This window comes from Coregonus lavaretus (genome assembly GCF_964263955.1).
Source record: "Coregonus lavaretus genome assembly, chromosome: 12".
Classification (NCBI taxonomy): domain Eukaryota; kingdom Metazoa; phylum Chordata; class Actinopteri; order Salmoniformes; family Salmonidae; genus Coregonus; species Coregonus lavaretus.
In genome coordinates this window covers 58,142,949-58,157,045 of record NC_139999.1, presented here as the reverse complement: position 1 = coordinate 58,157,045, position 14,097 = coordinate 58,142,949, and the positions used below count along the sequence as shown (strand labels likewise).

Here is a 14,097-nt window from a genome sequence, read left to right as displayed (position 1 = left end):
ATATGTAAAAAATCTAGTGTTTTGCATTGCCTTGCATGGACACCTAATAATATGAGTATGTAAGAAATCTAGAGTTGTGCATTGCTTTGCATGCACACCTAATAATAATACCGCCATCTTGCGGCCGGTTGGGCTATGACAATGGCAGATCATCTGAGATAAATTCACTGTACCCTATAACATCCATGGTTGACTCTCAATTCTCCACATTTCTCCCAAAGTGTGCACACTTTCTCGTATGGTTTTTACAATAGTGGAAACTCCCTCTAGCCAACGCTTACCCGAATCCCTTGCTTTTAAAGTGGTTTATGTGGCTAACAGGGACACCTGGGGGCCTATCTCATGAGCTATAATGTCTGTATTGGAATTGAATAAAACATTATTGTAAAACATAGCTATCAATTTTAGATTTTTGACATTTGAAATAATTCGTAAAGATGTAATTTTGCCCTGTCAAATTTGTAGACAACACTAACAGCGTATGCGCACCCGGAACCCAATACAAAGGTACATTGTTTTCACTTCGGCGAAGGAATGTGTCGGACCAAAACACAACGACAAACATAAACAGACGTGCCTCAACTCTTTCGGTTTAATTTCTGGTCAAACATTGCTATCAATTCCTAACTTTCCGAAAGATGGCTGGTTTAGAGCTGTTGTACAGCGGAGTAGCAAGCAGCATTACCTGTCCACAGGACGTTGTTGTGTGTTTCGTTCACTGGGAAATTGTAAAGAGTGGTTACAAGTGTCTTGGGTCGGGAGATGAGGTGAGTGTGATGCTAGCGGGCTGCTAATGACAGGGAATGTATAATTCCATGCTTTAATTTCATGTCATGCAATGTAGCTAGCATTAATAATGACTGTTGGTGCTCTAGTTGGTTAGCGAGGCAACAGTATGTCAGACTGCTAACGTTTATCTGAGTCTGACACTGCAGATACAGTTCAGTGTTGTGTAGCCAAGTAAGTTAAGTAACATACAATTCATTGTTGAGTTGATGAGGTAACGTTACTTTGCTAGTTGCTGTGATGTTGTCAGCAAACTGGGTTGTAGAAATAATTTGGGTTTGTTGAATTTATGTGAATGACTATTTGAACAATACTCATTATCTTGGTTTCATTTATATATTTTTTTACGCTGCTGCTACTCGCTGTTGATGATCTATTATCTATGCATAGTCACTTTACCCCTACCTACATGTACATATTACCTCAATTACCTCGACTAACCTGTACCCCCGCACATTGACTCGGTACCAGTACCACCTGTATATAGCCGTCCGTAATGGGTCCGCGGTCAAACGACCATCCCCCATCACTGTCAAACGCTCCCTAAAACACTTCAGCGAGCAGGCCTTTCTAATTGACCTGGCCCGGGTATCCTGGATGGATATTGACCTCATTCCATCAGTAGAGGATGCCTGGATGTTCTTCAAAAGTGCGTTCCTCTCGATGTTAAATAAGCATGCCCCATTCAAAAAATGCAGATCTAAGAACAGATATAGCCCCTGGTTCACCCCAGACTTGACTGCCGTTGACCAGCAAAAAAACATCCTGTGGCGTACTGCATTAGCATCGAACAGCCCCCGCGATATGCAACTTTTCAGGGAAGTCAGAAACCAATATACACAATCAGTTAGGAAAGCAAAGGCTAGCTTTTTCAAACAGAAATGTGCTTCCTGTAGCACTAACTCCAAAACGTTTTGGGACCCTGTAAAGTCCATGGAGAATAAGAGCACCTCCTTCCAGCTACCCACTGCACTGAGGCTAGGAAACACTGTCACCACCGATAAATCTACGATAATCGAGAATATCAATAAGCATTTTCTACGGCTGGCCATGCTTTCCACCTGGCTACCCCTACCCCGGCCACCAGCTTTTTTCAAATCAGCTGGGCTAGACAATCTGGACCATTTCTTTCTAAAATTAGCCGCCGAAATTGTAGCAACCCCTATTACTAGCCTGTTCAACCTCTCTTTCGTATCATCTGAGATCCCCAGAGATTGGAAAGCTGCCGCGGTCATCCCCCTCTTCAAAGGGGGTGACACTCTAGATCCAAACTGTTACAGACCTATATCCATCCTGCCCTGCCTTTCGAAAGTATTTGAAAGCCAAGTTAACAAACAGATCACCGTCCATTTCGAATCCCACCGTACCTTCTCTGCTATGCAATCTGGTTTCCCAGCTGGTCATGGGTGCACCTCAGCCACGCTAAAGGTCCTAAATGATATTTTAACCGCGATCGATAAAAGACAGTACTGTGCAGTAGGGGTGGGCGATATGAGCTAAAATTCATATCACGATATTTTCCACTGTCCAGACGATATCGATATGATATCACGATATATGACGTAAAAAAATATGAATCACATTTTAATATCCCTTCTTGGTTAAATTATATTAGTTAAGGAAAAATATGTATTTGAACCTTATATAACCAGAAAGAGTGAGGCATTGGACCGTATGGACCTGAAAAGTTTTTATTTGTATTGTGCAAACATGCATTCCGTAAACATGAGGTAGGTAGGCCTATATATATATATATATATATAAATTAGATATTAAGTAAAATTAAATAAAAAATAACAGGAGATAAAGAAAATAAGGTAATTACAAATTCAAATACGTGTGTTTGTTTTGGCTACGGTCCGTAGATATGTAAAAAACTAACCGTTTGAAACTAAACCTTTCAAGCCTCAACCATCAATTATCAACAATATCAACAAATCTTCACTAGAACTTTCTTCACAAGTTCCGTGCCAGGAATACCAGCATGTTGACTGTTTCTGGCTTTAGTGCTGCCCTGTGACATGTCACCACATTGCCCCCAGTGCTGAATGCCCTCTCAGAGGGGGCACTTGTGGCAGGGATGCATAAGTATTTCTTTGCCAGACAACTCACACGTGGAAAATTAGATCCGTGAAATCGCCACCACTCCAAAGGATCAGACTCGCTGTCTGCTGCCGTTGCCAGAATGTAGCTATTCAGCTCTTGCTCAATGATCTGCCTCTCTGAACATGAGGCAGGTGCACTGCTGGTCTGCTTAAAGAAGCTCCCAAGGCTCTTCTTGGGCTTCTTGCCTGATTGATGAGCAGTGGAAGCTTCTTTCTCCCTGTCAGTGTGATCCTCTGCAAGAGACGATTTTCCCAGGGCTGTGTTCTCCACCAGGAGGGCTTCGGTCTCTGAGGCAGCTCTCACCTTAAAAAATGAAAATAATTAAACTTTATTTGTATAGCACCTTTCATACATAAAATGCAGCCCAAAGTGCTTTACATTTGAAGCAATAAAACAAGAACAAATGAATAAATACCTTAATGTCCTCCAGTTTCTCAGCGGACATGTACCTGGTCTTGAACCTTGGATCTAGAAAGGTAGCCATGGAGAGCAGCTCATCTGTTGCAGGGTCAGTGTACTTGTTATTCAAGTAATCAAGAACCTTGATCTTGATCTCTTTGGTCAGTTCTGTATCGTCCTTGCTCAGATTTAGAACCTCTGCATTTAACAGATTGATGACAGGCTTCAAATAGGACACGCTCACATACGCTTCTCCTGACAGGGCATCTGTAAAGTCCTGGAGTGGCTTCAGTGCTGCTGTGACTGATTCCAAGACCTGGATGTCTTGCCAGGTAGGTACAAGGTGCCGTGTCTTTTTGTCCCCTGCCAGGACCTGTGTAATGGCCTTTTCCTGCTCCAGGACTCTTTCCATCATTTTCAGACGAGATCCCCACCTTGTCGGAGATTCTGTGATGAGCTTGTGCAGGGGCAGGCTTAGTTCATTCTGTGCTGTCATCAGGGCCTTCTGCTTTTTCCAGCTGTATGAGAACGTGCTAACCACCTTTTTGCAAACCCCTGTGGCCCGGGAAATCGCACACCCCTGTGGCCCGGGAGCGTTTTGGACACTCCTCTCTGGAAATTGGGAATAAGAAATCAAAATAATAGGGTGAAAAATAATCGAATCACAATACAATAATAATTAATAATAATGCATTTTTATATAGAAATCACAATACAATATAACTTTTAATCTTTGTTTGAGGATTTACGGCATTTACATTCAACTGTTACACATTTTACAAATCTGATGTGCTTAGATTTAGCCTACGGTACATGGCTGATGTGAGCTGTATTTTTTCTTAATAATAAGCATCATACAGGGTAGGCCTAGGCTACAGTCCTGAAACTTACCAATAGCATTGTGCAGCCTGTGTCCGAAACATCCAAGGTTTGCCCACTTGTTCAGCTGCAATGCCTTGATCATGTTCGATCCGCTGTCGGTCGTCATACAAACTTGACGCGACTCTTTTAATCCCCAGGACGACAGTATGTCCCTCAGCCCACCTGCAATTATTTCCCCGGTGTGGTCGTCTGGGAAATAAGACGTCTGTAGGCACTTACTTTTCAGTTTCCAGTCACCGTCTATGTAATGGATTGTGAGGCTTATATAAGGTTCTGTGGTACGACTTGACCATAGATCGGCAGTAGTGGAGAAGAATGGAATGTTATTTATCTCACTGTAAACTCTGTCCCAGCATTCTGTGTAAAGCTGTGGCAGGCATTTTTGGCTAAAATATTTGCGGCTCGGGATCTCATATCTTGGGTCCAGAGTTTGAATCAACTTTCTGAACCCCTCTTTCTCCACAGTTTGAATCGGTACCATGTCCTTCGCTATGTGATTTGTAATCGCAGCTGTGATGTCTATCCATTTTTTGCTCGTCTTCTCATAGCAAGTACCGGCAGCAAATGATGATATAATTGATTGTTGAGTGCGAGTCTGGCTTGTCTTCGGGCGAGCTCCTGGGCTTACTGTCTCACGCATTCTGGTGCATTGTTCATACTCACGGACATGTATGTTTTTTAAGTGATTGAACAGGTTGGTCGTGTTTCCACCTTTTGCTAAGACAACACGACGACACAACTTGCATAGGGTAGTGTTTTGGTCGGGGTCGGAGATTTTAAAGCCAAACCAGTTCCAAACAACAGAGGTGCCCCCTTTCTTCTTAACCAATTTATCCTCCTGCTCTTGAGCAACATCAATTTCTGTGTTTTCGCTCATCCTGGATTGTAAAGTTTTCCCCCAATAGTTAACCTGCCTCCTAACTGCAGCTGCCTGCACACTTCTTTGTTGCTAGCACTACATGCGTGCAACAAGTGCATGCGACGTGCGCTCATAAAAATAGGTCAACATATTAACATACATTCTTTTATTCGTAAGAACCAAGAAAGGTTGGATAAAAAAAAAAAAAAAAAGATGTAGCTACTTAGTACTATCACTCAGTTGAAATTTGGAACAAAAAAATATTGATGCAAAATTCGAATTTATGAATTCTGAATAAATCGCGGTATCCATGATATTGCTAAATCCATATCATGGCGCGGCACAATACCGGTTTTTACTATCAAACCGGTATATCGCCCACTCCTACTGTGCAGCCGTCTTCATCGACCTGGCCAAGGATTTCGACTCTGTCAATCACTGCATTCTTATTGGCAGACTAAATAGCCTTGGTTTCTCAAATGACTGCCTCGCCTGGTTCACCAACTACTTCTCAGATAGAGTTCAATGTGTCAAATCAGAGGGCCTGTTGTCTGGACCTCTGGCAGTCTCTATGGGGGTGCCACAGGGTTCAATTCTCGGGCCGACTCTATTCTCTGTGTATATCAATGATGTTGCTCTTGCTGCTGGTGAATCTCAGATCCACCTCTACGCAGACGACACCATTTTGTATACATCTAGCCCTTCATTGGACACTGTGCTAACAAACCTCCAAACGAGCTTCAATGCCATACAACATTCCTTCCATAGCCTCCAACTGCTCCTAAACGCTAGTAAAACTAAATGCATGCTCTTCAATCGAACACTGCTTGCACCCGCCTGCCCGACTAGAATCACTACTCTCGGCGGGTCTGACGTAGAATATGTGGACAACTACAAATACCTAGGTGTCTGGTTAGACCGTAAACTCTCCTTCCAGACTCACATTAAGCATCTCCAATCCAAAGTTAAATCTAGAATCAGCTTCCTATTTCGCAACAAAGCCTCCTTCACTCATGCTGCCAAACATGCCCTCGTAAAACGGACTATCCTACCGATCCTTGACTTCGGCGATGTCATTTACAAAATAGCCTCCAACACTCTACTCAGCAAATTGGATGTAGTATATCACAGTACCATCCGTTTTGTCACCAAAGCCCCATATACTACCCACCATTGTGACCTGTACGCTCTCGTTGGCTGGCCCTCACTACATATTCGTCGCCAAACCCACTGGCTCCAGGTCATCTATAAATCACTGCTAGGCAAATCCCCGCCTTATCTTAGCTCATTGGTCACCATAGCAACACCCACCCGTAGTATGCGCTCCAGCAGGTATATCTCACTGGTCATCCCCAAAGCCAACACCTCCTTTGGCCGCCATTCCTTCCAGTTCTCTGCTGCTAATGACTGGAACGAACTGCAAAAATCTCTGAAGCTGGAGACTCTTATCTCCCTCACTAACTTTAAGCATCAGTTGTCAGAGCAGCTTACCGATCACTGCACCTGTACACAGCCCATCTGTAATTAGCCCACCCAACTACCTCATCCCCATATTGTTATTTATTTTGCTAATTTGCACCCCAGTATCAATATTTGCACATCTTCTTCTGCACATCTATCACTCCAGTGTTAATACTAAATTGTTATTATTTTGCACGATGGCCTATTTATTGCCTTACCTCCATAACTTATTACATTTGCACACACTGTATATAGATTTTCTATTGTGTTATTGACTGTATGTTTTGTTTTATCCCATGTGTAACTCTGTGTTGTTGTTGTTTTTATCGCACTGCTTTGCTTTATCTTGGCCAGGTCGCAGTTGTAAATGAGAACTTGTTCTCAACTGGCTTACCTGGTTAAATAAAGGTAAAATAAAAATAAAGTAAAATACTGCACTGATGGGCTACAGTATAAAACATATGTGGTCAACGCTCCATCTGGAGAGCTACTGGGTGTGCAGGCTTTTGATCCAACCCTGCTCAAACACACCCGAGTCAACTTCTCAATGGACTGTTGAGCAGGTGATATTTTACAATGTGTTAGAACAGGGCTGGAGCAAAAGTCTGCACACCCAGTAGCTCTCCAGGACTCTCCTGGAGGATGGTTGGTGACCCAGCAACATTATAATTACAACCAAATACATTTTTATGTCTTTGTAAAATAATTCTCATTCAATGAACCAGGGATCAAATGGCTTAGCTGGGTGACTTCAAAGCAAGGTAGCTAACTGAGACATGTTTATCTATTTGTAAGGCTAAAATATTCTGTTTTCAGGGGAGATCTTGACAGCATAGGAGTTACTTGTCAATTAGGCTATTCTAAGAATGTTTTTTTACGTTGTCAGTATTGAATAGAGGAGAATCCCAGCTTTCCAACGGTGTCAGAATAATTTCTCAGCACCCAATTTGCGGTTGTACACGAATGCCGTTGAAAAGTTGTTTAGGACATCGGACATGACAATGAAATTAATACATGCTAATAGTTAACTAGCGAGATAACCAGCCAAACTACAAAATATGTTTTGAATATGCTCTCTCTCTTTCCTCTGGCAAAGGCCCACTCGCACTGGCACACACGCAGGTGATGCACACACCATAACTTCAGCAGGATTTTCATTGCTGACCAAAAATTAGCTATAACAGGGCAATTAACTCACTAACTAGCAATGAATATAAAAAAATGTGCACACGTGGCTTGCTTTGCTCTCAAAAACACATCTCAAGACTGCATGATTGAAAGACCGCTCGTGCCTGTCAATGCAGGCCAACAATAATTCCACTCTGATGCGCTCAGCAGAGATTGTGAGTACAGCGCTCAACACATCGCATCCGGAGGACACTTTGATTAAATTCTGATCGGAGTAGCCTAATTGTTTGATATTGTGATTTTTTTTTTTTTGGGGGGGGGGGATTTCTTATGAATAACACCCATCTACAAAAAAAGGAGACAAATTCGAACCCAATAACTATAGAAGCATCTGTGTGTGCAGTAATCTGGGGAAGATATTTAGCAGCATAATGAATACCAGAATTCTTACCTTCCTGAAGAAACACAATGCCCTGAACAAATATCACATTTACTCCCTCCACGCTCATGAATAAAAATATCAAAAGGAACACAAAAGTTTTTTTCCTGCATTGTAGACTTTAAAAAAGCTTTTGATTCACTTTGGCATGATGGGCTATTATACAAACTCCTCCAAATTGTTATAGGGGGGGGGGGAAACGAATGACACCTTGAAATCCTTATACAGTGGGGAGAACAAGTATTTGATACACTGCCGATTTTGCAGGTTTTCCTACTTACAAAGCATGTAGAGGTCTGTAATTTTTATTATAGGTACACTTCAACTGTGATAGACGGAATCTAAAACAAAAATCCAGAAAATCACATTGTATGATTTTTAAGTAATTAATTTGCATTTTATTGCATGACATAAGTATTTGATACATCAGAAAAGCAGAACTTAATATTTGGTACAGAAATCTTTGTTTGCAATTACAGAGATCATACATTTCCTGTAGGTCTTGACCAGGTTTGCACACACTGCAGCAGGGATTTTGGCCCACTCCTCCATACAGACCTTCTCCAGATCTTTCAGGTTTCGGGGCTGTCGCTGGGCAATACGGACTTTCAGCTCCCTCCAAAGATGTTCTATTGGGTTCAGGTCTGGAGACTGGCTAGGCCACTCCAGGACCTTGAGATGCTTCTTACGGAGCCACTCCTTAGTTGCCCTGGCTGTGTGTTTCGGGTCATTGTCATGCTGGAAGACCCAGCCACGACCCATCTTCAATGCTCTTACTGAGGGTAGGAGGTTGTTGGCCAAGATCTCGCGATACATGGCCCCATCCATCCTCCCCTCAATATGGTGCAGTCGTCCTGTCCCCTTTGCAGAAACGCATCCCCAAAGAATGATGTTTCCACCTCCATGCTTCACGGTTGGGATGGTGTTCTTTGGGTTGTACTCATCCTTCTTCTTCCTCCAAACACGGCGAGTGGAGTTTAGACCAAAAAGCTATATTTTTGTCTCATCAGACCACATGACCTTCTTCAGGATTTTAGTCCATGACGGCGTAGTGTATTACTAATGGTTTTCTTTGAGACTGTGGTCCCAGCTCTCTTCAGGTCATTGACCAGGTCCTGCCGTGTAGTTCTGGGCTGATCCCTCACCTTCCTCATGATCATTGATGCCCCACGAGGTGAGATCTTGCATGGAGCCCAAGACCGAGGGTGATTGACCGTCATCTTGAACTTCTTCCATTTTCTAATAATTGCACCAACAGTTGTTGCCTTCTCACCAAGCTGCTTGCCCTTTGGCCTGTAGCCCATCCCAGCCTTGTGCAGGTCTACAATTTTATCCCTGATGTCCTTACACAGCTCTCTGGTCTTGGCCATTGTGGAGAGGTTGGAGTCTGTTTGATTGAGTGTGTGGACAGGTGTCTTTTATACAGGTAACGAGTTCAAACAGGTGCAGTTAATACAGGTAATGAGTGGAGAACAGGAGGGCTTCCTAAAGAAAAACTAACAGGTCTGTGAAAGCCGGAATTCTTACTGGTTGGTAGGTGATCAAATACTTATGTCATGCAATAAAATGCAAATTAATTACTTAAAAATCATACAATGTGATTTTCTGTATTTTTTTTTTGATTCCGTCTCTCACAGTTGAAGTGTACCTATAATAAAAATTACAGACCTCTACATGCTTTGTAAGTAGGAAAACCTGCAAAATCGGCAGTGTATCAAATACTTGTTCTCCCCACTGTATATGACTTGGTGTTAGGCAGGGATGCAGCATCAGACCAACATCGCTCAATATTTATATAAATGAATTAGCAACAATGTTGCCGCAATCTGCAGCCCCAGGCCTCACCCTAAATGACACACAGATTAAGTGCCTTTTGTATGCTGACGGCTTAGTTTTGTTGTCACCCACAGAACAAGGATTACAACACAGCCAATCCCTTTTAGAGCAGTACTGCCAAAGATGGGCACTAACAGTAAACTTGTACAAAAATTAAATCATGATATTTCAGAAGAAAGACAGATCCCAGGGAAACCGGTACCAGTTTACCTACAGTGGAACTAAACTAAAGCACAGTACCAGCTATAATTACCTGAGCCTAGAGATAAGCTCATCAGCGAGTTTCAGGTTGGCTACGAAGGCACTGAGTGAAACAAATAAAAATAGAAGAGCATTGTTTGCTATCAAATCCAAATTCAGCAATGCAAGTATCCCAATAAATATTTGGTTAAAAAGGTTATATTCCATTCTGACCCCAATACTACTGTATGGTAGCAAAGTATGGGGACCCATATCTGCTCCTAACCAGCAAATGGGGAAAAAGGCCCTATAGAGTAATTACGATTAGAATTAATCAAAAGTATTTTAGGTGTCCACTGAAATACTCCAAACAATGCCTGCAGGGCAGAACTGGGACTTTTCCCTCTACACATTCAAGTGCAGAAAATATCATTTCAATTCTGGCAGTATTTCAATCAAGCAGACCAGAGCTCTATTAAGAAAGAAGAAGAAGAAATAAGAAATGCCATTTAGCAGACGCTTTTATCCAAAGTGTATGTATTAAATACAAAGCCCTTCTGAGTAACCATTTCTCCCAAGAGGATGATCCCCCTAGGTCAGCTTGCTCTGCAGCTCACTGGCAACATCGGAATTAAAGACCAACCAAAATACAGTTTCATTCCTAAAACCAAAATCAAACAAATTGATTCCAAATTGAAAAACAACTACACTGAAAATTGGACAAAAAAATAACCTGATTTGTTATCCGTCCCTAAATAAAAAAAAATAGATTGTAGAATATCTAAGCCTCCAAGATGTAAAAGGAAGAAAAACCCTCTTAAAATACAGACTGAGCGACCATAGTCTGGAAATTGAAAGAGGAAGACAACTTACATCTTGGCTGCCAAGAGATCAGAGACTATGTAGCCTAGGTATTGTGATTTACAGGATGTAAAACTCATACAAAACCAGGTGCAAAAGTTGGTGTGTGGGTGTGCTTGCACATACACCCACTAATGACACCTGCATGCACACCTACATTCCATAGATGATCCCATTGTATCGCATTGTACATATTCAATGTTGTTATACATATACACTGCATGATATCATTATACCTATATGTATCTTTTTTGTTTACTTACCATAGCTTTTAGATTATGACATTATTACTATTTTTATTTATTACCTTTTGGTTTATTTTAACTCTAATCACCATGACTATAATTACATGTTTTACTGTTATTGTTGATGTCATTATCTCACATCGCTTTAGCAACAGTGGCCTTGTCATTCATGCTAATAAGGCTAATCTGAGTGCGGGTACATTCTTTCAGCCTCATCCCTCAGTTTACACCAAACCAAGTGGCGTGGCTAGCGTTGGGCTGAAACACAAACTCAGGATTGTGGCTTTAAAGAGTTAGCGTGAGAGTGTGAAGTTATGCCACATGAAGTTTGACGATGCATATCTGTTTGAACATACATTTAACTATGCATTTTTACATTTTATTCAGCCTAGGAATGGTGACAAGAAGTCGGAGTTGCTTCCTACAGGGTGGAACGGAAGTAAGGAATTGTACACCCTGCGATACAAGTCAAATGATGACAAGTCACATTTCCTGGTCAAAGCCATCACTGTGGATTCCACCTTGATCTTCAACTTAATGGTAACTATATAGCTATTCAAAAATATTTTTTCAACTCAAATTTAGTGGTTATTTCTCTGAAATGTAGTAACGCCTATGTGTGAATATTTTCTATTGTGTCAGGACTCGACCACTGAACAAGTGTCAGACCTGACCGTGAATGTCAGTGATTATGTGGATGCGGAGCAGTTACAAACATTTGAAAGGTTGGTCAATGTGTAATATTTGATTTTGATGTATTTACCTGGGGCTGTATAATTGGGAGTTTGTGTACTCTATCTCTGATTTGGATCAGGCACTTAAATGTTTTACCTCTGTTTAACTATGTTGCAGATAAGCCTTCCCCATATAACAGATTAAAGGTAAAGGACAGATCTAACCCATGGTTCACGCATGAATTGTCTGAAAGATTTCATGAAATAAACTTAGCTTGGGCTAAGGCTAGATTGACTAATTCTACCTCTGACTGGCAGTCCTTTGAGAAATGTCTTACTCTGGTTAGAAAAGTGAAGTCAACATACCGTACTTCTTGAATTGTGTATCTGAGTGGTGTAAATACAGCTAAATTCTGGAAAGTGCTAAAATCTTTGAAAAAAACTCCACCCCCTCGTTGCCCCAGCAGGTTATGACAGAATCTTTCCAACAAGTCTTTTCATCAAATTTCTGCCCTGCTAGAGCTGCCCCGGTCAACTGTAAGTGCTGTTATTGGGAAGTGGAAACGTCTAGGCGCAACAACGGCTCAGCCGCGAAGTGGTAGGCCACACAAGCTCACAGAACGGGACCACTGAATCTAGATGACCCTTTCCTGTTTCAGCATGAAAATGCCCCGTGCACAAAGCGAGGTCCATACAGAAATGGTTTGTCGAGATCGGAACTTGACTGGCCTGCACAGAGCCCTGACCTCAACCCATCGAACACCTTTGTGTTTTAGACCTGGACATAGCACTGTTTCAGCAGCAACACTTGTTTTAAACTGCTTAGATCATAGGAATCACTATGCTGCCATATTTATGCAGTCATGGTCAAAAGTTTTGAGAATGACACAAGTATTGGTCTTCACAAAGTTCGCTGCTTCAGTGTTATGAGATATTTTTGTCAGATGTTACTATGGTATACTGAAGTATAATTACAAGCATTCCATAAGTGTCAAAGGCTTTTATTGACAATTACATTAAGTTTATGCAAAGAGTCAATATTTGCAGTGTTGACCCTTCTTTTTCAAGACCTCTGCAATCCGCCCTGGCATGCTGTCAATTAACTTGTGGGCCACATCCTGACTGATGGCAGCCCATTCTTGCATAATCAATGCTTGGAGTTTGTCAGAATTTGTGGGGTTTTATTTGTCCACCCGCCTCTTGAGGATCGACCACAAGTTCTCAATGGGATTAAGGTCTGGGGAGTTTCCTGGCCATGGACCCAAAATGTAGATGTTTTGTTCCCCGAGCCACTTAGTTATCACTTTTGCCTTATGGCAAGGTGCTCCTTCATGCTGGAAAAGGCATTAGTCGTCACCAAACTGTTCTTGGATGGTTGGGAGAAGTTGAGGATGTGTTGGTACCATTCTTTATTCATGGCTGTGTTCTTAGGCAAAATTGTGAGTGAGCCCACTCCCTTGGCTGAGAAGCAATCCCACACATGAATGGTCTCAGGATGCTTTACTGTTGGCGTGACACAGGACTGATGGTAGCGCTCACCTTGTCTTCTCCGGACAAGGTGTTTTCCGGATGCCCCAAACAATCGGAAAGGGGATTAATCAGAGAAAATGACTTTACCCCAGTCCTCAGCAGTCCAATCCCTGTACCTTTTACAGAATATCAGTCTGTCCCTGATGTTTTTCCTGGAGAGAAGTGGCTTCTTTGCTGCCCTTCTTGACACCAGGCCATCCTCCAAAAGTCTTTGCCTCACTGTGCATGCAGATGCACTCGCACCTGCCTGCTGCCATTCCTGAGAAAGCTCTGCACTGGTGGTGCCCCGATCCCGCAGCTGAATCAACTTTAGGAGACGGTCCTGGCGCTTGCTGGACTTTCTTGGGTGCCCTGACGCCTTCTTCACAACAATTGAACCTCTCTCCTTGAAGTTCTTGATGATCCGATAAATGGTTGATTTAGGTGCAATCTTACTAGCAGCAATATCCTTGCCTGTGAAGCCCTTTTTGTGCAAAGCAATGATGATGGCACGTGTTTCCTTGCAGGTAACCATGGTTAACAGAGAAAGAACAATGATTTCAAGCACCACCCTCCTTTTAAAGCTTCCAGTCTGTTATTCTAACTCAATCAGCATGATAGAGTGATCTCCAGCCTTGTCCTTGTCAACACTCTCACCTGTGTTAACGAGAGAATCACTGACATGATGGCAGCTGTTCCTTTTGTGGCATGGCTGAAATGCAGTGGAAATGT

General features: G+C 42.2%; 1 protein-coding gene across 2 annotated transcripts in view; it reads left to right on the top strand.

Moving 5' to 3' along the window:
- The first annotated feature begins 520 nt into the window (after positions 1–520).
- LOC311138197 (proteasome inhibitor PI31 subunit-like) overlaps positions 521–14,097 on the top strand; it is a 32,847-nt gene continuing 19,270 nt past the window's right edge. The window contains exons 1-3 of one of the 2 annotated variants that reach the window (XM_084172869.1): positions 521–767; positions 11,570–11,722; positions 11,825–11,907. In XM_084172869.1, coding sequence (XP_084028995.1) covers positions 639–767; positions 11,570–11,722; positions 11,825–11,907 — 365 coding nt within the window. In that variant the 5' untranslated portion in view covers positions 521–638. The remainder of the gene's footprint in view (positions 768–11,569; positions 11,723–11,824; positions 11,908–14,097) is intronic. The other variant, XM_084172870.1, reaches the window with a different exon arrangement.